Source organism: Lepisma saccharinum (assembly GCF_977018435.1).
Source record: "Lepisma saccharinum chromosome 12 unlocalized genomic scaffold, izLepSacc3.1 SUPER_12_unloc_1, whole genome shotgun sequence".
Taxonomy (NCBI): Eukaryota; Metazoa; Arthropoda; class Insecta; order Zygentoma; family Lepismatidae; genus Lepisma; species Lepisma saccharinum.
Genome location: NW_028142891.1, coordinates 16,096,876 through 16,123,166, shown reverse-complemented (window position 1 = coordinate 16,123,166; position 26,291 = coordinate 16,096,876). Strand labels below are relative to the sequence as shown.

Sequence of the window (26,291 nt, the reverse complement as noted above, 5' to 3'; positions counted from 1 at the left end):
GAATATTTAAGGGTCGCTAGGATTGATCACTTTTCGGAGTAAGGTGAAAAGTAAGAAAAGAACTGTATGAAAGAGAGTAAAACTGAAATTGTCTATATTCTGCATTATTCAGTGGGTTTCCATCTCCCAAAGTCATTGTCATCACATTATATTTCGAAGCAACAGGAAATTGTTTTCTATGTACATCAATCAGCTGGAGAAGAAATTGTTTTTGTTTCTTATCCTTTGTAACACAAGTTGAATTTTTGAATGAGAGCAATTCCACGCTCTGCACAATCGTCAACAACCTTCAAACCTTCAGTTGACAAACCTGTTCTTGCATTTCAATATAAACGGCATCTAGGCCACTCTGTAGGATCCTTTACTAAAAATGATGCTGCCATTTCCCGTCCATCATTGAGTAACAAATCGAAAAGAACAGTTGAGCTGGACTGGATGCTGATGATTGAAAGTTTTTCTGTCTAGTCTGGTCAAAGCTTTTACTTTTGATGGTCGCTGAAGATTTTTCACCATTTCCCTTTTCATCACTAAGCCACAAATCAAAAAAATAAAGTACAACTAAATGTTCAGAAAAATACCAGAGGTGGCGACGAAATGCTGCTGATGCAACAGTTCCAATCTTACGATTAGGGTAATCTTTAATCTGTCTACCAATAACTGTTTTAAAATGACAACTGAACTTCTATAAGCCACATAAATGGACCATTTTAGATACCACACACATTGTGACCAGGAAACAACATTGTCAATCTCCCATGTTCAAACTGTATGATGCAGTGTAAAAATCAAGTGTTGCCAGTAGATAAGACATTTTGTAAGAATGCATATCACTGTTGATGGGTGCTGACCTGGTGAAACACAAAATCACAAGAAACAACACTTCACACAGGATATGAACCCGATACTACAGATTTGTGTATATAAGTGGTATAATCTAAAAGTTTGGGGACATGGTTCATGCATAATCACCTTCAAAGTAATCCCTTTGGCTAACAATACACTTTTTCCAGCACTGCTGAAAGCCATGTTTTGGAACCTCCTGCCTCCTGTGATGCAACTTCCATCTCATGTTTCTGACGTGAAACAATGCTCCTTTAGATGGGTTTTCATGTGGTGAAAAAGGTAGAACAGGGTGGCTACAAACAAGCAGAAATGAAATTCCCTGACTTTTCCAGGTTTTCCAGGACAAAATTTACATTTTTCCCTGACAATTACAAACTAAACTAAATCGATGTTTTTGCAAATGGAAATACTAAACTCATACAGATCCACGTATGGTTTTGTTAAGTACCAATATTATCTTCTATGAAATTGACTTAATTTCTCTATTCTCTATGATTTGAATTCAAACTGCAAAATAGTGAATTTGGAAAATTATTACAATTCACAAGCTAGGGAAGGATTACGGAATTTTGTCATACGCAGTAAGTTTAAAATAAAATACAGTGAAGAATGATTGATTAAGAAATACAATTTGTAATTTATCAGTCTCCTTATACATTCTCGGGATTATATGTTGATATTTCCACTGAGGTTTGGAACCCTCTGCTTGCAAGAACCATGAGTGCGGACTCATTTTCCAATGCATAAAGCTCTCTTCTCTGTAAAGCAAACAACTTAACTCTTGTATATAAGTGAAACAATTGAATCGAACAAAATAAAGGGTCATATTTCCTTACATTATCAATGGGATTTCTGCTTCAGTGCAGTATATCCAAGCGAAGTACTGTGAAACTGACAACATGCAGTTATACCATTAATGCTGTCGAAGAGGCTATGTAGGTAATAGAAATTGAACGCAAGGAATTTATAGAATTGCATTGTATAGGTACCTGATTTAGCTAACCACACATTAAAGCAGGAACACACTAATAATAAAAGCTTCTGAAAGTTCATATACGAGGGGCATCCTGAAAAAAGCTCCAATGGTGCCTATACGCAGCACTAGTGGTCGGAGAGCGACACACACACATGCAGGCAGGCAGGAAGAAGTGGCATGTAGCTGTAATCTGGTACAGTTGCAATGCAGCCGTTTTAGGACAGTTCTAGGTTAAAGATTACAGCTCTCATACAGTCTCCCACTGACTGCGATGTAGCCTACATTGCACGCTCAGAATTTGGCACAGGGCCACCAGCAATCGTATGAGGTGTGCAGACCGGACGTCGTGAGTGATAGTGTGGTCAGACGATGGTGCAGACAATTCACGGAAGGCCAATCGAATGTGCACAACCCCATACAGCTGAGTACACACGGGCCCTTTGCATCACTTCAGGTGAGAGATCTTGGACCACTCCCTGTACAGCCCTGGCCTTGAATGTACCGACTTTCATCTCTTTCTTTAACTGAAGAGGTTTCTGGCAGGGCAAGGATTTGACAGCTACACTGCGGTAGAGATAGTTCCAGTCTTTGCTGTCGGACACATATACCATGGGCATACAAAATTTAGTGCCATGCTACGACAAATGCCAGAACAACAGTTGTGGTTATACCGAAAATTAGGTTAGGACTCACTGTTACTAATGCAATAAATTACAACTGATATTCTTGTTTTATTTATGCCTAATCGGTAGGGACCTTGATATTTTTTTTTTTTCAATTGGTGTATTTTCTTATTTTTTATTTTTTACTATACGGTGTTATTTTTCCCAAAATTCACATTTTCATTTTAGCGCATTTTCTGGCAAATATCTGAAATTATACCTTCATGCTGATTTTAAACTACTGTTTTAAATTGAAAGTCACATGGCTTACGCCTCTTCGTGAGGGTTTGATATCTTGAGTTATTTTGGGAAAATTATTTTTCATAGCCCTTTTTTTAAATTTTAAGGTAAGGATTTTAGATAATGGAATTTTCCCCGTATATACTGAAGGGTGCATAATGACAATAAATGGCAATGAACCCAAAAAATTAAAATCAATCAATCTCACATGACAGATACCAATATATTACGGCACCAAAAATTGGCATTACCTTCTTTTGACTTGTTAGTGTTACATTTCCCAAAATTCGCGTTTATCTGCCAAATATACCGAAACTTAATACTCCATTGTGCTTTTAAACTATTATTTTAAATTGTAGGTCAAATGGTCTACATATTCTCGTGACAGTTTGATATATTGGAACAGATTTTTGAGGAAGTTAAAGTAAAGTGCTCCCCTGCACTTTGCCATGAAGGTGTATAGGGGTGAGGAGTTAGGGCCCCACACTTTCTTGATCATGGCTGAAGGTGGGGGTGATGTGATCAGCACCACATTCCTGGCTACCTTTATCCCTCAAAGTTTCCTCAAGGTACCAGTTTCATATGATGATGGGTGGGTGCCGGAGCAGTTTGAATAGGTGGAAAACATCCCGGTTCTCCCCCGCAGGGGATCGACCCCGGGTCTCTCACATGGTAGTCAGACACCCTAACAACTGAGCTCCATTATTAATCGCTCGACAAATGCCGATGGTGCGCACTTAGCTTAGTAATTCAAAACATATCTCGAGCGACAAATACGAAGATGTGGCTCCCGTGTGACGGTAGATACGCACCCGATCTCCTGTTAATACCCTGCCACTTTGCTCTGTGATGCAAATGGTTTTGATAGAAGTTGAAAAAATCGTGGGAAATACATAATTTAATGTGGCTGTCGGAATTATTCCATGTACGTATAACTCTATAGTTTACTCTTGAGTAAAATGTTGGAAAACTTGCATGTTCTATGTACACAAACATGGCCTAGAAAAGACAAGAATGTTGGATTTCATGGAATTTTTCGTTGTTTTAGGATATTTCTTTTAAAAAAAATCGCTAAAAATGCCTACAATTCGCATTTTTTTTTGTTGCCAAATTTGCATTATTTCGATATTTCGAACGGGCGAAAAATGTGTCCAGACATCACTGCACATTCCTAAACATAACTTCGCAGCAATTACCATTTGGCGTTTGCAAAAAATCAATGTCCCTACTAATTGGAAATTACTTTCTGGCCACCCCTCGTATACATCAGTAGATGGAAAGTGAGAATTTAGCAGGGCTGGCAGAGAAAAGTCAATTCTTGAAGAAAGTAATTTGCTTTTATGATTGAATGATTCGAGTAAATATGATATTAAAATATTTACGTATTTATTATTAGTATATTATTTCATAATATTGGACAATAACCTTACTCAGTGAGAGATTAATGATCATCTCTCATGAGTTTAAACAGACAGGACAGAGAGTGGCAATAATTTCATTGCAATACTACTGTTGCAGTAAATTCGAGGTTGGGAGCATGCACTTGCCAATTTTTATAACGTTCACCAATACAGATTTATGTTTCACTTTTTCCTGATAGTATTCAATATATATCCCGTTTGGTTGGATTCTTCTTGATATCTAAGAATAGTGCAATGTCATTGTAAACGTATGTTAACTTGTGCGAAACCAGTAATACGTCAGGATGATGAAAGAAAACCTTCCTAAGCACTGCTACATTAAATAAGGTGAAGTGAGCCAGAAGAGTAATAAAATTCCAGCAGCATATTTGCAGTCTAAAGCTCTTCTTGTTTATGCATGCGATTTTTGTTGGATGTTGCAGTCCATGCAATTTCTGTCGCATGTTGTAGTGAGATACTTTCTCGGGTGGCGATATTAGACAAAAATCGTATGCATCAATGGAGCCTATTTTTTTCCATGTTCCTTCAGTTTGCCCAACAAAATGCCTTACTACGACATCCGACAACTATCGGACAGCGCCACCCGCTCTTATCCCCTCCATCTGTTGACAAGTCCAATTACTACTCCCATACGGACAAGGAAAAAATGACAATTCAATGCATTTTCCACATAATATTTAGAAGCTTAACCTTTACTCCCCCGATGATACCATATGGTATCATCAGAGTAAGGTCGTACTGGCCCGATGATACCATATGGTATCATGGTGCTGATTATGAAATGAATGTGCTTTTTGGACCTTCATACTCTTATGTTTGGGTGGAGACTCTGCCACAGGTCTGGAGCAAACCTGGGAAATTCATATTGATGACCAACCTCTCCCCCCTCTCCGCAACATATCCATGCCACATTTCCAAACAGTGTTTCACATTTTGGCTCATTATTCAACTTGTATGACACCCAAGAACATGAAACATGTTATGTTCTCTTGAGAAATGTCCATTCTTTGAAAAGAATACTAAAGATCGTGCCCTCTCCCCAAAATAGCGGGGGAAGAAGGGGCAAACTATAAATTTTTGTTTTTTCATTGATTTGGGGGTCATGCCCTAAGCCCCTTCCTCAGTCTGGCGTTCTGAATTGTACATGGTTGCATGCTCTGATGTTCTAGCTGCAAAACAAAAGTTATCCAAAGTAGATTGCTTCCATAGTGCCCGAGTTATAACAATTTTCCTCCAGAGAGTGTTCGAATTTAAAATTCCCGCCCAGAAGCCCGGGCGAGAGAAATTTCTCTCTCTCTCCTCCTGCCATCACTGGTTTCTGGCGCCGTGGTTGTGTTGCGCATAAAAGGGGCCTAAAAGTTGAGGCCGAAACATACGAACGAGATTTCCTGTTCCCGTGCAGAGTTCCATGATATCTTTAAATAAATATTTTTTTTAAAAAAAAGTCAATGAAGACTAAATTCCCTCACATTTCCCAGACTTTTTTTAACACCTCAAATTCCCTGACTTTTCCCGGTTTTTCAGGTCTGTCGCCACCCTGTAGAAGTCACAGGGGGCTACGTCTGGTGAATGGATGAGATGATCCAGCACAGATGTTCCATCTGTGGTCTATTTTTGACGGAAAGTGTAGAAGAGCCGCAGCGCTCCGTGGAGCACACTAAGAATCGCTGCATTAAAACTATTTCTTATGCCACTTACTGTGCAAGTTTACTGAATGAATTGTAAAAAGCAAAAATTGCAAAAAGCTAGCAGCAGTTTCCGTGATATACGAGGTGCATTCAAGTTATAAGGTCTCCTAATTTATTTTAAGATATGTTCTCACCTCAGAAAGATGAAACTTCCATCACTTCACAACATAATCCCCTCTAGATATACACATTTTTCACAACGCTGATGCCATGGTAGCATTACCTCCGCAAACGCATCTTTAGAGGTCTGTTTTGAATACTGAAAAATTGCTGAAGCAAGAGCAAAACAATTTGAAAATGTGCGACCACAGAAACTGTGCTTGAGCATTGGACAGAGCCAAAAATTGCTTGGTGCAAGGTCAGGTGAGTATGGATGGATTATGTGGAATCACTTAAAATTTGTTTTGTGAAGAACGTATCAACAATAGCCACCCAATGAGGAGTTGTGTTGTCCTGATGAAAGAACACAGCTGCAGCCTTTTCCGGCCATTTCTCTCGCAATACTGGAAGCAACTTGGTCCTCAAAAAAAGCTTCATAGCTTGTACCAGTCATTGTGGTACTCTCAGAAAAACAATGCATGAGAAAAATGCCTTCGCTGTCCCAAAACATAATTTTTTCAGCAATGGCTGCTGGTTTGTGGTTGAGGCTCCTTTCGTTTGTTTTCACACAATGTTAACCTTTTCAGAACAGATGGTACCCAAACATAGCAGCACCTCATGGCAGCAATTACCATGCAATTTCTAAAAACTACACATACTTAAACATTTTTTTTGTCCATTTGTATACGCATAAAGGTATGACATATTCAAATTATAAAACAACATATCATTATCCAGTGAGCTTCAAAATGCCATTTTTCTTATTTTAAAGATGCGTCCTATACACACTTGCACCAGTGAAGAGGAGTGGAGTGGATTCTTGCCCTCTTGTCAGCCTAAAACTTAGATATATCTCGGCAAATGAAAAATCAATGTGTCTGTGCATGCTTGCCACACCATCAAATTTACCAATGGAGGAGAAAGTTTAACAATGGCCTCAGTTTGCAGGCAGATGGGTGGAAAGGCCTTCGCAGTGGCTCATAAGCGACTGCACATGCACCACAAAAGACTTATATTCTTCTTAAGGTATATAGGCACGAACTCGAAGTTGAAAATATACGCAGATCAGAATAATAGTAACTGTATAATAAGTAATGCTGTGTCTAGGCATCCAAAATTGGGGCTCCAAATTTTATTATAAGATTTATTTTCACGTTAATATAGCAAAAGAAAACTGTTCAGCTTTCGGAAAATTCTCATCTGTTTTCATCTGGGCCTATTTCTGGAATGGGCCTAATGCTGCAGCATCAATAGCACCCACCTTAATCAGGCCCTGGTTTCATCTGCTTTCTCCATGCAAAACTTTGATTTCTGGATGGTCTGTAGAATGTAGTTGTAATCACTTCAAAAGAACAATCAATTATATAATTCTGACCTGTCTTACTTATGAACAAGGAACGGATTTACATGTAGTAAAAATGTGCTAAATATGTAAATACATATTTAGTTATTTTCACCAAAATATGGAGTTAGATATGGACTTAAAATTGTACAAATTTACCTTTTTAATAATATAAGACACTACACAAGCTACATAAAATACAGTATGCTTACATTAACATTAATTGTAAAACACAAAATGTGTTTTCATTTTCTGTTTCCAAAACAATGAATAACAAAATTTTGTTTTTAAGTGTTTGAAAGTGAATATCCTTCTGCTGTCTCTTAAAATGGATTTATATTGTCTATAAATGTGTTCAAAGTTGCAAGAAGCAATGGGAGTGTATTTCAAATGTGTCAGTTATTCACCAAAAATGCACCCAATTCTTTCAAATATGGAGTATATGTTGAGAAATGTTCTGAAATATGGATAAAATATGCAAAATATGAGCCAAAACCTAATATATGTACAAATATGGAAAATAAAAACTGAATTTTTTTTAGTCTACATGCCATGATGTGCAAAGAAAATAAAAAATATAACTGATTTCAGTTTCATACATAAATATGTATTTACATATAAATCCGTTCCCTGCTTATGAAGTAGATTTTTTTAAACTAATTGAAATTGAATTAGAAACCATTAAATAATTTCTATATGGTAGCGAACATTGGACTTTTTATCAACATGATAAAACTAGAATAAATTGCTCACAAAATGAGATTGTTACGATCTTTAAGTGGAGTAACGTTACGATACAAAATTAGAAGTGAAGAAATCCGAAATAAATGGAAGGTCCAAGACATTCAAAAATATCAGTTAAGGGGAGGAGTTACAGTTATGCACCAATTGTGCATTTATTTCAATATTGCCTGAATGGGCAATGCTACTAAAAAAAAACTGGGTGTACCAAGAGTATGAATTTCTTTCCATTTTGCAAGTGGAAGCATTTTTCTATGTTGATTAAGCTGGACACGATATTTGAAAAATATGAAGAATAAGAATTTTCGGAATCCCATGTATTCCTTATGCGGAATCAACTTCAACATCAAGTTACAGCTAATCAAATGGAAGTTTCAACTTTTCTGCTTGGCAATCACTTCTTCAAAGTGCCCTCTTCCCGTTGATATCATTTTCTATTCCATCGGAAGTTTGATATGCCCAATATAACAAATCAAATAATACTCTCATACACACAATGCATTTCTCCTTGCCTACTGGCAGTGTTGCCAAACCTGGTGTGCATAAAAGAGCTAAATTTCACCTTAAATGGAGTTAAAACTGACTCTCAAGGACCTAGATTTACGAAGTGCTTCCTAGAGTAATGTTAGTTGTCAAAGGGGAGGGGCGCTGCTATTACCATTAACTCTAAATTGATGACAATTTATTCTTAGTTTTCACCATCTAGATCTGGCGGCATCACCCATCTCATGGTTGTATGAAATCGAAAATAAAGGATTCCCTGATAACAATATTATGCCAATTTCATGTCAACACGGCGCTATCAAAAAAAGTAGCTGGGGATATATGAGGGTGTGGGGTGATGCAGCCACCTGCAAAATGTATAATCATGGCAAAAGTTGGTCTACGTGGGCCGGAACCAGTGATGGTATCGTAGTGGGGCACGGGGCAGGCGCCCCAGTTCACAGCTAAAAGAGTGCACGAAAGAGCTAGATCTGGCTCCAAGAGAGTTAAGTTCGCAAAACTGACTGAGGGAAAAGCCGGAGGGAGACTGTCCCGCATGCCCTTAAAGGAAAATGAACATGTTCTGAGGATGCCAGATAGCAGTTTGCCTCAAAAGTTATTAAATCACAGGTCAAAAGGAAAAATAAATTTTGGGAAGACTATAATGGTGATGGAATGATGATTTTTTGTAGTTGCAGAACATGGCTTTGGTTAGCCAGACCTGTACAAGGAAGAAGCACAGGGTCTGTCAATGTTTTATCATCTCATCCATTCAAATTTTCAACAACTCATGGAAAGATTCCCACTACAACACATTTACTGTCCTCACCAAATATTGATGGATGGGCTACAAATAACATTCTCCTGGTTACAAGGATGTTCTAGCCATGTTCAGGATTGTTATGTTCTCTAATGGTTTCATGCATAAGTTTGTAGCGTTTGTGTTTGGTATGGCAACACTGCGGTGTTAGGAGTTCGTTTATCGTTTAATTTTCATCGATTGGAGTGGCATTGTTGTGCTTGTGAACACACATTGAATTTTACAGATTTGAAGAAAGGCAGTGTTATTTATGGGCTAAAGAACAATAAGTGTCTAGTGCGGAAAAAGAACAACATTTCCGACATATTCTTCTGTTGGAATTTAACATAGGGGCAAAGGCAGCGGAGGCAGCTTGAAACATTTGTCCCTTGTACGGGGAGAATGCCAACGGGGAAAGCAGAGCAAGAAAATTGTTTTCTCATTACAAAGAGGGCATTTATGACTTAAGCATTTCTCCATGTTCAGGAAGACCATCGGGCTTTAATGAAGATAGTTTAAACGCTTTAATCCACGAGGATCCACATCAGTCAACTCGAGATTTAGAAAGTGTGATTTACGGTGACCATTCAACCATCTTGCGACATTTGCATTTCATGGGTAAGGTTCAGGATAACGCACGCTATAAAAATGAAAACAACCAAATCAGCGTGTAGGCCAGGAGGACAGCATAAAGTGCTGAAACACGATAATGCACACCCACACTCCGCTAACATGACAATAGCTGCTATCCAGGAGCTTGGCTGGGTAGTTATTCCACATCCTCTGTACTCCCCCCGATCTTACTACCTTTTCAGCTCTGAATCCATCAATCTTCAATCACCAAAGGAGACAAAAATGCTCGTCCAACTTGGCTTGACGACGCTTTTAACCCGAATGAGCTGATTTCTTCAGGCGTTGAATTGAAAAACTGCCCCAGCGTTGGTAGACAGTCATAGAATGAAGGAAAATATATTACTGATTAATTTATGTCTTTTGTTCATCTCAAATTAGTATCAAATAAAAATACTTTTGCCAAGGGGGAAATAAATGCTACGAACTTATGCATCAAATATGGGGATCTGAGAACCTATGAGTGATTCAGGAAAAGGAAATGCATCCTCAGAGAGTTACGGTTTGGTGTGGGGGTTTGATCAGTCCTTACTATTTTGAAGACAAAGAAGGAAATGTTCCGACAGTGAATGGAATTCGTTACCGTGCAATGCTGATATTCTTTGGCCTCGTTTGGATCAAATGAACATCGAAAATGTATGGTTCCAACAAGATGGAGTGGCGCAACTTGCCACACTTCAGGAGAAACAATCAATCTGCTGCGTGTGAAGTTCCCAGACAGAATAATCTCATTGCGAGAAGACCAAACCTTCCCATCTCGATCTTGTGACTTGAGACCATGTGATTTTTTTCTTGTGGGGGTACATCAAGTCACAAGTTTACCAGAACAAACCCCGAAATTTGTTTGAACTTAAGCAAGAAACTCTACATGTCCTCAACACACTTGATGGGGATATGTGTGATCGGGTCATGGTGAATTTCATGGACCGAGTGATTGTGTGTAGGGCTAGTAGGGAAGGTCATATGCCCGATATTGTTTTCCATGTTTAAACCGTAATATCTCCTGAAGAAAATGGTATGTATTTTGTGCTTTTTTTTTTCAAAAATAAATTTAATTTATAGCAACTTCAAATCCGGCATTCTTTATGGATCACCCTTTAGCACATCTCCTACACGAAAATACTTCAAAACATGACCCACTTTCGTATGTAGGATTTAACATACGATCTTTACTGTCACTACAGGTAATAAATACTCAGTATATCAAACCAAAATCTAGCTTCTCCACAACAATTTAAAATTTCTTGCTTGTGAAATATTTCTTTGTTCAAAAACCTACTTTTAGTGCAGTGTTACAAAAAATGATTTTTTTCCAGAAAAACAGTACAGCAAAGTAAAATAAATAAAATCAATCAATGAATTGATAACCCCTTTATCCAAATTGGATTCATTGATTTGGTTAATTTAAATTCGCTTTCCTGCCACTTTTAGCTAATAGTAAAGGTGACTATGAGTGACGATATGATGACATTGATGAAGGAACACTCACAAAAACACTACCATCTAAAGGCCAGAATTCAAACCCCTTCGCTTCTCGCATCATAGCACGCTGTGCTAATCACTACACCACAGATATCGGTGAGTATCTTTGGAAACGAGGCCTGTGGTTCTCCCACATTTCTTGCCTGGCTTTGCAATGCAGAACCCCCTTTCACCGAATTATGCAAATCTACATCTAAACTGAGTTAATTGTTTACATCTGTAGATAGCAACATTGGAATTTTGCTGCACCAGCCTGCCTTTTTCTTGATAAAACCCATATGGCCCCTCGGATTTCTTTCCCCAAAGCTCAAGTTGTTGCGCGAGGCTTATAATATTATTTATAATGAATTCTTCCGAACTTGAAGATCAACTTACAATTGCATCGTGAAGGAAAATGCATAACCTACAACTCAAGAACTTCAATAATCGCATGCATTTTGACAAAATAAATGTACATCTTATGAAAAAACTGTACTGAATCACCTTAAACGGCCAGCTGGTACAAATATGCACCACTGGATATTTTCGCTAACGCCCAGCTGGTCACCATCACAACAGAGTATGTGTCTAAAATAATGTTCAGAGATACATGTGTGGATTGTTACATGAGCACTGGGCAAATGGGGGAGAGGAAATACTTACTTTTGGTTGTATAAAAGGCATGTTCTGTTACTTTGGAAACTTTTTCCCTCCAAAATTACCAATGTTTTTTGCAGCGTGAGTGAAACACACATATATCAATATGTTGGTACCATTTATAACTATCACATTGTAGCGATGCATCTGTGAGTGGTTGACCGAATTCGAAATTTCGCTTAAAGTATTTTTTTAAACTTTCCCTCCTCTTCTTTTTCTACTTCATAAAGTCCTCCCCCTCCCCCCCACGGGCTTATAGCCCAATGCATATGAACGAAACTAGGTACGATTTGAAACACAACTGTTCATAGTTTCCAAATTATTAAAGTTTATTTAAAATATTGCAGAATTTTACATTTCCTGCTGAAAACATGCTGGGCATTTGTGCAAACACCTGAGGCACCTAAGGGTTAATACCACAGTAAGATATATATATATACAAACTGTTTATCTGTTAAGATTTACGAGGGGCATATCATAATGATTTACACTTTTGAATGTCTTGGATCCAAGGTTGACCATGGCAGTCACAGGTAACTTGTACCTTGGTGTGTCCCATCACTATCATCTGTGAATCATTGTGAAACTCGCTCTCTATTTCCACAAGAACCATCCAGCCTGTCCTTGCTGATGGCATTCAATGTTGTCTGCACACACACACTTACAGATGTGCAGGAAATGAGCCACGCTCAAGTGAATGGGACACATCAGCCCAGTGCTGATATCAGATAACAGACCAAGGTACTAGCTACCTGTGACTGCCATGGTCAACCATGGGATCCAAGGCATTCAAAAGTGTAAATTATTATGAAACGCCCCTTTTATATCTTAAAACAATTGTTTCTTAATCCTCATGCAACATCATCACAATGAACAGTGCAGAAAGAAGCAATCAGCATGTGCCTATTGTTCCATAAATTTATTGCACATATTTCAGTTCCCTGAATAAATGGAGACTTCAATATTATCTATTTATATTTGTAGATAAATTACTAATTACGTATGTAATTGACTTCATTTACTTGAGAATGTACATTACATGTAATGCAAAGGAAAAAAAAACATTAAATTTACAAACATTACATACAAACTATCACCAAGTAAATATGAAAGAAACAATGGTTATGCACTTGCATTCTATTTTCTTCCATATGCATACAAATGCACAAAAGTATCTATGTGCATTTACACAACAGTGAGTAAAGAATGTTTAAGATAAGTTCCGGAGAGAAGTATATAGAACAGATAGTTTTGTAAGAAGGAAACTAGCACTGGGTTTAACAATTCTAACATATGTATCTCTCCTTAAAAATGTACTGGCAAAACTGCCAACTTCCGTACCCATAGTAATTTTAACGTAAATAATGATTGTTCTACATTTTCCTTAATGGCAGTTAGGTTGTTGTAAGCTGAAGAACTGTATATTAAATAGAACTCATTATCATTTAAATTAAACATGGTGTGATAATACATGAACAACATAAATTACTCTGTACATTAGCTACAAAAATAAAGAAATTTGAATCTATGATAGCAGAACAAAAAAATATTGAAAGGAAAAAGATAAATAACACAAAAACTGACAAATAACCACAGAATGTATCAGCAATCATTACAATAAAACATGTTAAAAAGGATGTTAAATATCCCATGTGATAGCATTTTTTTTATGACAAAATGAGGTCACTTTATTGCATGCATGGTTTCGACAAAATACAGAATAAAACACTATCTTACATGTACATACATTCACTACTTGACGTGGTCCCACAGTACAAAAGCTGCTTTGAAATCATAATTTCCTTGTAAAGTTGTTGTGAAATTTTAAACGAGGCTTTCCAGTTCTGTCCCCACAGGAGAACACCCCACAATAAGGCACATGCAAAGAAACTACCTATTCAAACATTGGCAGATTTCTTTTGTAACAATTAGCTTTATCCACATGTATTTAAGTCAAAATGCTGCCAGGTGACCACAAGGTTCCCCTACTTAGAGCCCATTCGAAGCATTGGATTGCGGTGAAACGTGGTACAGAGGTTATGGAGAACATGGGGAGTGAATGCTGATGAAAAAAATAAATAGTTCAAATTTTCACCACCAGGTGGGAATGTGGCACTGTTACCTGGTGCACTGTGAACATTCTGCAGTTGAATCATTGATCATGCTGTCTTGCATTTGCATAGGGGCATCGACATTAATGGAGCACACATTGCACTTCTGTACTGACAAACTAAAAATAAAGTTCTGCATGTCCAATTTCATTATTCACCTGGTGGTGTAAATTTGAACTATTTTGCTTTACATCAGCATTCGCTTCCCTGTGGTCTCCATAACCTCCGTACCGAGTTTCACCACAATATGATGCTTCGAATGGGCCCCAGAAGGCTCTGAGTAAGGGACCTTTAAATACGGCCACCTGACATATGCAAAGTTATTTACAGATTTATGTATCTATTTTTTAAGCAAAAATAAGTTCCAATGAATTATCAGTGTTGGAACCAAACTACAACCCCTTCCTCTGCAAGTGACATTTATACCATGCAGAACTTGATTGGTGCTTGCAATTACACTGTGATCTTTAAAAAGCCGCTCAGCATGCACAACCACCTTCCTGGTTTTTGACTTCGTTTGGTGTATCCTTCAGAACCACTTCTTGCACTAAAGAACATTAAGGAAACTAAAGAACCAGAACTTAAAAAAAAAAACACGCACACGCATACACCCAGGCACGCACATAAAAAGAGCAATCTATCATATTAGTGTGATGTCTCTCAGCAATATCGCGTCCAAATAAACTTGTCACATGGTGTTTTGCCATCCGATAGCATTGCATTTTCCATCACAATGGGGTTAGTTTAAGGATTGTCACAGCAGTTACGAAACAAAATCGTGATGGGTATCATACATCAATATAAAGTTGAGATTTCAGAGAATACGTCCACATATTATACATACCTTACAGCGGATAAGGTAAAGAATAACAAGTAAGAAGTTGAAGGAGTCCTGTATCGTTGCCGTGTGGACTAAGGTGTCATGCTTTGGCCTCTGGCTACGGAATGCACTCAAATTAGAGTCCGAGGGAAGCGTAGCAACTTTTCTCCTAAGATTTCAGCCTGTGTATGGGACCGGTGGCCACACACCATTGTGAGGAAATTCGGGAGCTACAAATGAGTAGCGTAAACGTAAGACAACGACTGGGGCTTCATCGTGCTGACCAGACGTCACCCTGTAACTGGTTGAATGATCTCTCACCTCGGTAGATGGGAGTGAGGCAAGCAGTCGGTAAGTAGGCATTGGCACTCATGGGCTGTTGGGCCACAGATTATTATTATTATTAAAATTAATAAAGTGAAGTGGCATCCGATCGGAAACTACAGCAGTCATGTGAGGTCGATGGACTCCCATCAGTCATCACAGCAGTTGAGCATCAGAATCAGAATGTCTGGATTTTCTTTAAAAAATTAATGATTTCCTTACTCCATTATTCTTCACCTTATCCTCTATGGTATGTGCATAGCCGTATTCTACAAAATTACATGGATGTACGATACACATGACAATTTTGCTTAACGTCTGCTGACACAAGTTTAAAAACTTGCAACTGTGATGGATTTTCCACACTAGGTGACCAGCCTGTTTGGACTCAATCTTGCTCAGTTGTCTGTTGGTGACATCACCACTAATATGATCCATTAAAACATAATCTAACTAAAGATGGTGCAAAGCCAACCATACTACAAAAACCAAATATAAAGCCAGATACTAGAACTGTCATCTGTCCCTTGTTCCTGCAACAAAAGTGGAATTGCAGGTGTCAAAGAACCTAGATTACAATCAACACACTTATTGAAGGAGAATCACATTGTACATACGTGCATTACTATTCATGCAGTGGGGGAAACTTACTTTCTTGTATCTGCAATAGCCATTCCCATTCACAAGGCTTACTGGGGAAAAAAATGCTTGATTATAAATAAAGAAATTGGTCCAAGTTATTGGCAAGATACTGAACACTGTTTGAAAATCAGTTACATACATTCCAATTGTGAGTGGCTTTTGTTTCGAACTGAATGTCTTAAACTTACTAGTATACTACTATCGGATAAAAAATTAATATACTCCGAGTTTGGACTCCAATTAAAAATTAAGCTGTAGACCTTCATAAGAACAAGTTACATCAAAATATAGCTTATTCAATTCTGCATTAATCTATGCTAGCCAATTTTTTTTCAAGTATGTTTTCTATTTTTTATCGTCGTGAGAACAAAAAAAGGGCCTTTTTTTAAAATTTTGCAAACGATCACTATCTTTGAAATTCTGTAAATTAAAAACGGATTGTCCGATCGTTATGAAAAGAGGTTTTAAACACAGTTCTTAATTTTCAGGTTTTCAAAATTTCTCAAAAAACCTTGTGGCAACAGGGCACACAGCGATGTCCGTTGAATAGCGGAAACTGTGGGTACTGCGATTCAATGCATGTGGTGTTGCCACATTCCACAAACAGCTTTACTCTGCTGAATAAAAATCTATAAAATTGCTCCCGCAATGTGAATTTACAATGATAATGCATTTTAAAACCAGATGCAAAGAGCTCTGAAACAAGACTAATATTGTATTTGTAGAACTAACCAATACAAAGAAAAAGTTGATCAATTTTGAAAACTTGAAAATTAATAATTGTGTTTAAAGCCTTTCTGCCTGCACCCTACTATAATGTCATAATGACTGGACAACCCGTTTTTGATTTACAGAATTTCAAACATAGCAACAGGTTGCAAAATTCTCACGATGATAAAAAATGGAAGACATACTCGAAAAAAAAATTGGCTAGCATAGATTAATGCAGAATTATGTAGGTCTACAGCTTAATTTTTAATTGGAGTCCAAACTCAAGTATCTATAATTTTTAATACAATAGTAGTATTAAAGACAGCAAATGAAACAAAGCTCATTATCTGAATGTGAGATGTGAAAACCATTAAACCCGGTTCTCTAGTCGGTAAATTTTATTTACAAAATATGCTGTGACACTACTGTGCATGAATTTTGCAGACATTTGCTGTGTTATGTATTTTTAAACATTTACAACATTCTAATGGCAGAATCGTAAGTTATTCAATTTACCTGCTATTGACTACACCTTCTCATCAACTTGGATTATTTCAGATTGTGATATACCTGCTATTCGTGCTTTTTTGGTAATTCGCTCAGACTTTGTTCCCGTACAATGCTCGCAAAGTTCAAATGCAAGAGTTGCAATGAAAACAACAGTTCTCATCTCTTGCCAGTTGTCACTATTCCATACTTGATGTTCTACATGGTAAAATAAAACGTAAGGAAAAATTCTAGGACTCAACCGACATCTTCATGCAAATCGACTCTTGCATACGTGAAGTTTCCAGTTCCCACATTGCACAATTGGATAGTTGTTTTGTTTTTTCCCCCATAATTTTGAAGGGTCACTGACTTCAAAAACTCCATGTACGTAATACTTAAACCACAATCGTTTCCGAGAAAATGATCTTAATTGTATGTATTGCACAGATACAGTGCAAATGACCCCCAAAACACACACAAAAAGAATCAAACATGCAATGCTCTTCTGAAAGTTTAAAACACCTTACCAAATCAAATGGATGAGGTCGCCCATTTTACTGACGTAAAAGTAATTCACTGGCAGTAAAAAAAACTTAATATATGGAGCACATATAACACATATGATTTATAAATATTTTAGGCATATAATCACCACCCCTGTTCTCTGCCTCCCTTTCCCGTATGAATAACAGACCTCCTTTATCTCACCTACATCATATGCACAGCTTTTGGCGATATGAAATTTCTTGATATATAAAAATAGGTAGGGGTAATAATCATGAAGGATGATACTATTGTGCAATACCTCTGTAGAGCAGAGAGAATACATCAAATTAACTGCCACAGGTAAAGAAGTCCTGATGCACGCTCTGATATTACTTTATATATTTCTCCCATAGTATTTGTGGGATTATATAAAAATGTAATACAGGCTGTTTGCCACCTGATAAGTAGTGGGGAGATAGTTTGCAAGTTTATTTTCTGTTTTAAATACATTTGAATCTGTTTTCAGCTCTTTAACTTAACAGACTACTACACAGAAATGGGTGCGTACTATTTTGAAGGCTATTTCAGAAACAGATTTTTGCCATATTTAAAACCTTGATCCACTGCATTCTCTGCAATCACAAAGAGGGCTGATACACATGCGAAAAATCCATGTACAAGGATTACACTTTCGATTTGGCACACACAAGAGGTACTATGTACAAAATTTTAACAAGAAATGCAGGTTTGAACCCGGGTCTCTGAAATGCCGTGCCATTGGACGAGCCTGTATTTTTCACTAAATTTTCTACATAGTATATCTCTAGTTTCTGCAAATTTGCAATGTAATTTACACAACTCTACGCCAATGTCATTAGTTTTTCAAAGGCAATGGATTCCATTACGGTATTACTGACGGAGATAATTCCACACAGGTTAAACAGTGACAGTGAAAAATCAAGCAAAGTCAGGGCTGAGTTGGTAGCTCAGTTGGTAGAGCAATTGCAGAGTATGCTAGAGATCCAAGATCAAGTGCTGGTCTAGCAAAGAGTAATATTTGTGAAGTGATCAGTGATCACAACAAGGTGGCTCCACAGTCATCTATGGCATGATTAAGAGCCACAGCAGTTAAGTGGAACACACATCACTGATATTTAAAGACAATTTTATGTACAAAAGAAAAAAAAATATTAATACTAAATAGTGCTTAGACAAGTTACACGCAAGGAATAACAATGTATTACGTACCTTTCACTGAAGCTTTTTGGGAGAAAATAAACAATGGTTAGTTATATTTAAATTAACCAGAAAGTTTAAAACATGTAAAAATTGCAATACACTTTAAGCATGGTATTACCATTACCGAAAAGCATCTGACTTTACATTGGAATTTGTAGACTAATATACAAAAATAATCTCAACATAAGTTATACTGTACTTAGATATTCAATACATCGTAAGAAAGTAAGAACAATTATTCCTTCATGTATTAGGAACATTTGTTTATGAAAGATTAAACAACAGAAAAGTAGATACACTCATAAAAGCAATGTAGGGATTAACACATTTGAGTTTGATTTTAAATACTTTATGCACAGAATGGCTAGTCGGGACTGGGCCTATAATTTAAACTGAGATCCAAACCAGTATGTTCCTTCATCAGGTATTGAATACAGGACCCCTCCTTACAATAAAATGACGTTGTCACTATTCTATCGGGAGACCCTTTCAATTAATACATTGATTTCTAATCGCAATAATAGCCATATTATATTGTTGATTGATTGAATTGGTGTTTTAAGTCCACTTTATACTCAGTAAGGCTAATCAGGACTGGACATACAGTCTAAACTGGAATCCGAACCACTATGTGCCTCCACTGGGTATCGAACCTCTTGATTACAAGGTGACAACACTGCCACTACACATTGTTGTGTTGACTGTAAGCAAATACAACGTTCCCTGTTGAAGTAGGGCCCCACACATTGTCGATATCAGCTATTTTAGAGGTGATGTGATCAGCACCAGGCTCTGGCCACCCTTACCCACCAGGGTTGTCCCCAGGTACACATTTATTTGAGGCTAGGTGATCTCCAGAACTACTTTATGCAGGGACAAGGCTGGAAAAATTCTGACCTTTGATCATCCACCCTGGAGATCGAACCCTGGTCTCCCACATGGCAGCCAGATGGCCTTCCAATGCTCCTAAAAATGATAAAGAAATTCAAAATGTTTCCATTCTCTTTAACCTTCACTCTTGTCAATCTGCATTTACCTTTCTGCAACTTTTGTCAGTTATCATGCCACTAATTAAGCAATTACACTACATCACTAATCCCATTGCGTTCAGTTACTCAACTACTCCTCTCTCACAGTGTGGATTTGGCTGCAAACAGTTTCAGTAGACTCGGAACAATATCTTATTCGATCTTTAGCAATAACACATCTACATATTTATATGTATATAGAAAAAGGATACTGTCCTCCGGTGGTTTATTTTCAGTTGAGTCCATACCAGGTAAGGCTGCTGCCACACGCCTAAACAGCTGAAAACAGATTCAAATATATTTTCTTACACATTTCTTGAAGTATGAATTGCATTACACTGAAAAACATGCACAAATTAAACTTAATTACTTTTCTTTCAATTTACAAACATAACAACAATTATTTTCATTTGCATAAAAGCTACCGTATTTCATCACATAATCATTGCAGCCATTATGTCAAGCATATTTAAATAAATTGTGTCAGTATTACCGGTACTTAAAAATTATTTATCAATAAGCAAACTGCTGTTGGTGCAATATCAGGATGCACAGAATACTCATGAACATATGTTAAAATTGAATAGTTTAAATTGACGCATGTCATTTCTTCATCACAGTTCAGCGAACATTTTTCCGGTCTGAAAAAAGTTAACAATAGTTGTTAATGATTTGAGCACCATAGTTGAAATATTGTACTTGACAAAATTCACTACAGTATTGAGACGGACTTACAAAATTTAATCGGCTCTGTCCGAAGATTCTTCGCTTCTATCATTGGTTTTGTTATCTGATACACTAATGCAATGATTACGCAATGAAAGGTTATAAACAATATTCTGGACTGAAAAAACAGGGTGTGCTGATTACTTTCAGGGTGAAGTGACGAATGACAGGTGTTGCTTGGAAGCAAATCCACAGTAATCAATGCAACCTTTTGAACCAAGCTGCACATGTCACTCAGATTGGGTGGTTTCTGGATACCGTTGTTAATTTTAAAATACCAATGTTTCGGAGGCTTAATCTGTCTCAGTCTTCAGGGTAGTGTGTAATCTACTAAATCATATGGTGTCTATATAGATAGTGAGACTAACTTTTGTTATTTTCTTAGGCGTTCATATTTATAACAGATTTTAGAAACACATTATTATATACTAAGAAATACTACATATCCGCAATGGTCGCAGGGACCATTATTGTGCTCCACTGAAATACGAACTCTAGTAACAAGTCAACAATGGATATATTTCAAATAATGGCTGAACAAACATACTCCTGGACTGTCCAGGATGGTAGACTGGGAGCCAAGGTCAAGAGTGTTGTCAACCTGCAGCAGCACGTGGAAATATATGAATGGATCACTATTGTGATACGTGCAACCACTGCAGTGTTAACAAAATGGTTCCACTCAAGGCCACAAAAAATCCCACTATAATTCTTTGCCTTTGTTTATATTGAGGAAGGGGAAAGACTGCAGAGGTCTTGTTGCCACTTGTGTTGTGATACACTGGCTGGTCCTTTCATCCTGATTTTGACATACACAGAATGTGCCAGTTGATCAAATTCGTAACTTCCTGATACAGACGGTTTGGCAATAGCATTCTTCAGTCTTCTGGTAAGCTCTCAACCACTTTCCTGGTTGTTGATGATTTTGGTCTGGTTTTCCAGTTCCTTTCCAGACTCAAATTCACAATAGAACGAACTCCTTGAGACCTCACCATCAGACAAAGACACAACAAATTCTTTACCACAGTGTATGAATGAACGAATTACGGTTTTAAGTCCACTTTGCGCACACAGATAGGCCAATCAGGAATGGACATACAGTTTAAAGTGGGATCTCAACCACTGTGTCGTGTGCCTCTACCAGGTATCAAACCTTGATTAGAAGGTGATGACATTACCACTATACCATCGGGGAGGTCCTGGGTACCAGCTGATGTAGTAGAGGAAAGATTTCAGGGAGTCTACTAGTGTTGGGCGATATATCGTCATGATATTTTGGCGAAACATATTGTTCTGGTGATATATCGTCATGATATTTGGCGATGATATATATATATATATATACCGTGCGTCCATTTCGATCTGCAGCCGAGAGATCGGGAGAAGCGTGGCGGGCGGCGCTGGCGGAGATGCCGACATTTGCGGCCTGTAATGCTCGCTTATTTTTACAGACATATCCAGACATTTATATAAATATTGCAAAACGAGCACTAACCTGGGTTATCTGTAATTCATCCAAGTTCTGCAATTATATACACAAAAAAATACGCTTTAGAAGTGACGATAAGAGTCACAGATAATAAAACATTTTAATCATAGTTTTGACCAGCAACATCCTGCTTAAGTTTATATCCTTGAAAGAGTTTTGTGTCGATGGGGATCGTTTGGAGGTTTCGAATGTGCAACACTGTATCAAGATTACGCTGCCGACGAAACCATTAAAAGTCAATGGTTTTTGTGAGCTTCCTCGATGAACTCGATGAAATTGGGGCAGCGTTAGAAAGTTATCCAAACAAACCTCTACGCCGTGTTTCACAGGAGATGGGAGTGTCAAAATCATCAGCAAATACAGCCACTAAGCTACTAAAATTAAAACCATACTCTTATAACACAGGTTAGTGCTCGTTTTGCAATATTTATATAAATGTCTGCATATGTCCATAAAAATAAGCGAGCATTTCAGGCCGCAAATGTCAGCATCTCCGCCAGCGCCGCCCGCCACGCTTCTCCCGATCTCTCGGCTGCAGATCGAAATGGATGCACGGTATATATATATACGGTTCCGTCTTCTGTTTCTTCTCACACCGATGATGCTATAAATTAGCGAAAATTTTGAATTTTCCTACTGTCCGGTGAGTGTTTCCTTTTACCTTATTTGATTTTTACTTAGCCCTTTTGGCCCTCCTTGCTTTTATCCATTATATATATATATATATATATATATATCATGTCTGCAATATATTGTCATGATATTTTGGCAATCTATAACATGTCGGCAATATATCATCACAATATTTAACGATGTATATCAAGGATACGATATATTGCCGATATCACAATATCGAAAAAATATTGTATTGTATCGTCTGTGATGATATTTTCTTGTCTATATATTGTGATATCAAATTTCCGACATTGTCCAGCGGTAGTGTCTACCAGTCTGGGAAGCCTGGTAATCTTGGAAATGTCAGGGAAATTGTCACCTGTGTATCCGAAAACCAATATGTAACAGTCTAGAAACAGTACCTGTTCTCAAGTGAATGATGACAATGACTGTAGTTAATTGAACATTACAAAAATCAGTTTTGCAAATATGAAGCACTTCATTTTGCTGCTGCATCTTTCACTACCCAAAACATGGAACAGATTGAAATGAACATATGATGGAGATGAAATATCACTTGAATATCTATGAAAATTCTATACCATTTTCACAAGAAACATTGGCATCTTAGCAACTAAATTCTTCTGAAACAATAAAAAAATATGCACATCCTACAGATCCAATTTGTCTTATCATCAACAAATGTTTTTTGGAAGGTCAGTTTATTAACTTCTCATTAGCATGGACTAAGTAAAATTCAAGAGACTAATAATGAATTTAGACTTAACTTGTTGAAAGATTCCAAAGCTGGAGGTAATTCAACCCCAACATCCTAAAGAGAAAAATCAAAGATGGCTGGTTTGTCATCATTTTAAGTGCAAGAACCATGCTTTACCTCCAAAATAGTGTCATATCTCTCATGAATTCATTGCTTTACACGGGAAATGAAAGCTGATTTCCTAAAAGAAGTAGGAAGGTTGGCCAAAGTCGACAGCCTTTTGTTTGACAGGGTCAAAAGAATTAATGAATGGTTTGTCATCAGCATGGACATGACTTGACCTTGGATTTTACGTTTTTAATATTTTTTTTCCTTTGCAGGTAAATAGAACTAAGATACATCAGTGTGTCGTTAAAAAATGTTACAACTGATGAAGTTTTGTAGTGCCTAAAATAACATATTTTGCTTGTTGGAACCTATTGTAGGTTTATGCACCTAAATAAATGGGTTTTATATAGTTTTACATGATTTTTATATGACACAGAGGTATTTGCTCTGTTCGGTGACGAACAAATTCAATGACTTATATATTTTAAAAGGTTTTACAGGATTTTTATTTCACAGAGAGGCATTTGCTTTGTTTGGTCACGAAAATATTCAATGAGGAATGTGTTTGGAATGTACTCTCTGTCGATTTCCCTTCCTCCAAGTCCATGGTGATTTTTCAAAGCTCTAAACAAAGCAAAATGTCTGGTGCCACTGTTACCTGTACAGTTCAAAGTGCAAACTTTTGAATTTGTGTGGTCTTGCTCACTTTGGGTGCTTTGTGGCATTCACATCTTGCGAAGTAATATTTCAACATTCAAATATGTACCACTGACTATGTTTGATCATTTTCAGCACATAAAACGATCGTCACAGACAAAACGTGGTGTTTGACTGTGGACAATATGAAAAAGACTATTGTGCAGCAAATTATTATACACAATTCATTCTTCATATCAACAAGTACTAACAGAACAAGCATAGTATTATAATTATTTGAATACAAATGAAAATTTGGTTGTTATATATACTTATTAAAATTTGTTTTGGTTCTTTTGAAATTTTGTTTTTACTATTGTACTTAATCAGTATTCTTCAGAAATTTTAAACCATTTTAATTTTTTTGGAACCTACTTCATGATTCTTTTTAGCCTAATTTAAGATTTTTAGAACCAATTTTAAGATTTTCAGAGCATATTTTAGGAGCATAATAGCACTTTTTACAACTTAAAATCCGAGGTCTAGTCATTAGCATGGACAAAATGCCATTAGCATGTAGCATGAAATTAAATAAGAAGATATTAGTGAAAATTCAGTTCTGCCTATATAGCATCAAAATATTACACATCTAGTATCAAGAAAAAAAAAATATAACATTTCGATCTTCATTTAGTCAAAATCAGGGTTGTTAAATGTACAGGAACCCACAAAAAATAAAGCATTCTATTAGTTTGTGTAACAGGTCTGGAACATTTTTTTCTTGCATGTATTATTTCATTTCAATACCAAACTTAGATCGCACTTAAAGTGGTCCGGAATAAATGGGACTGAATTGAATTTATTTGCAACTCCTGGACCTTTAGCAACCCTGGAGGGAGAGGGGGGAGGGAGGGAGGGAGGGAGGGAGAGAGAGAGAGAGAGAGAGAGAGAGAGAGAGAGAAATAAATAAATAAATACAGGAGGTAAAGTTCCTCGTGCATATAGCACCATGCCATGAAGGCACATTTAGGTGATGTGGGGTTTGGGCCCCACACATTCTCGATCTCTACTATTTGGATGTGATGTGATCAGCAGCATACTCCGGTTGACTTTACCCTGCAGGGTTGCCCCCAGGTACCCATTGATTCTAGGCTGGGTGAGTTCCAGAGCTACTTTATGCAGGGACAAGGTCGGAAAAATTCCGACCCTAGATAAGTCACCCGGGTCTACTGCATGGCAGTCAGAGAGCCTACCAATTAGACCACTGCAAGAAATCAATAAAATCTAATGTAATTGATGGTGGCGATTGCAGTACTGCATGGGACTACTTTCTCTTGCTCATAGTCATTCAAGTCTCCTACCCTCGAACATATACAATGGACTGTCATTTTAATGTGAGAATAACCATAGACACATACGAGGGTGTACCCAAAAGAAACCGGAAACCATATCTGGCAGGAAAGCCCGACGTACTTCCGACTTCTGCCGCTAGATGTAATCAGGAGACACTATGACGTGCCAGTGTGCTGAGCACCGTTGCCCTGTGTAGACGTGGAGCTGTGCTGTGCCGGACGATCTTTGTGTTGACAAACGTTTGCTGTGAATCAGAAGGAACAGAGAGTGTGTGTGTTAAATTTTGTTTCCTATTAGGGAAAACTGCAGCTGAGACTGTAGTGATGCCTAAAGAAGCATTTAAAAAAGGCACGCAAGTGAGAGAGTGGTTTGCACGTTTCAATGAGAGAGTGGTTTGCACGTTTCAAAAAGGGGGAAATGTCAGTGGAAGACCAACCACGATCTGGACGACCTGCCACAGCAAGAAATGACGAAAACATATAAAAGTGTGAAATGCTGTTTACGAAGATTGTTGTCAAAGGTCAAGCTGTTAATCAGGATTTCTACATGGGTGTGTTGAGGCGATTGCATGAAAATGTGCAGCGTAAACGTCGAGAAATGTGGAAGCGTGGCAACTGGTTGCTCCACCAAGACAATGCCCCAGCCCACACTGCTGTGCGTGTCCAACAGTCTTTGGTGAAAAACCAAATGCCTGTTTTTCCTCACTCTCCATATTCACTGGACCTTGCACCTTGTGATTTTTTTTTTTATTATT

General features: G+C 37.5%; 1 protein-coding gene across 2 annotated transcripts in view; it reads right to left on the bottom strand.

The window, feature by feature from the left end:
* The window catches only part of Rab6 (RAS oncogene family member Rab6), a 158,229-nt gene that overhangs the window by 31,075 nt on the left and 100,863 nt on the right, over positions 1-26,291 (bottom strand). Inside the window, exons 6-7 of one of the 2 annotated variants that reach the window (XM_083115783.1) lie at positions 20,105-20,171; positions 13,046-14,700 (exon numbers count right to left, since the gene is read on the bottom strand). In XM_083115783.1, the coding sequence (XP_082971909.1) occupies positions 14,633-14,700; positions 20,105-20,171 (135 nt within the window). In that variant the 3' untranslated portion in view covers positions 13,046-14,632. Of the gene's footprint in view, positions 1-13,045; positions 14,701-20,104; positions 20,172-26,291 lie in introns of those variants that run through there. The other variant, XM_083115782.1, reaches the window with a different exon arrangement.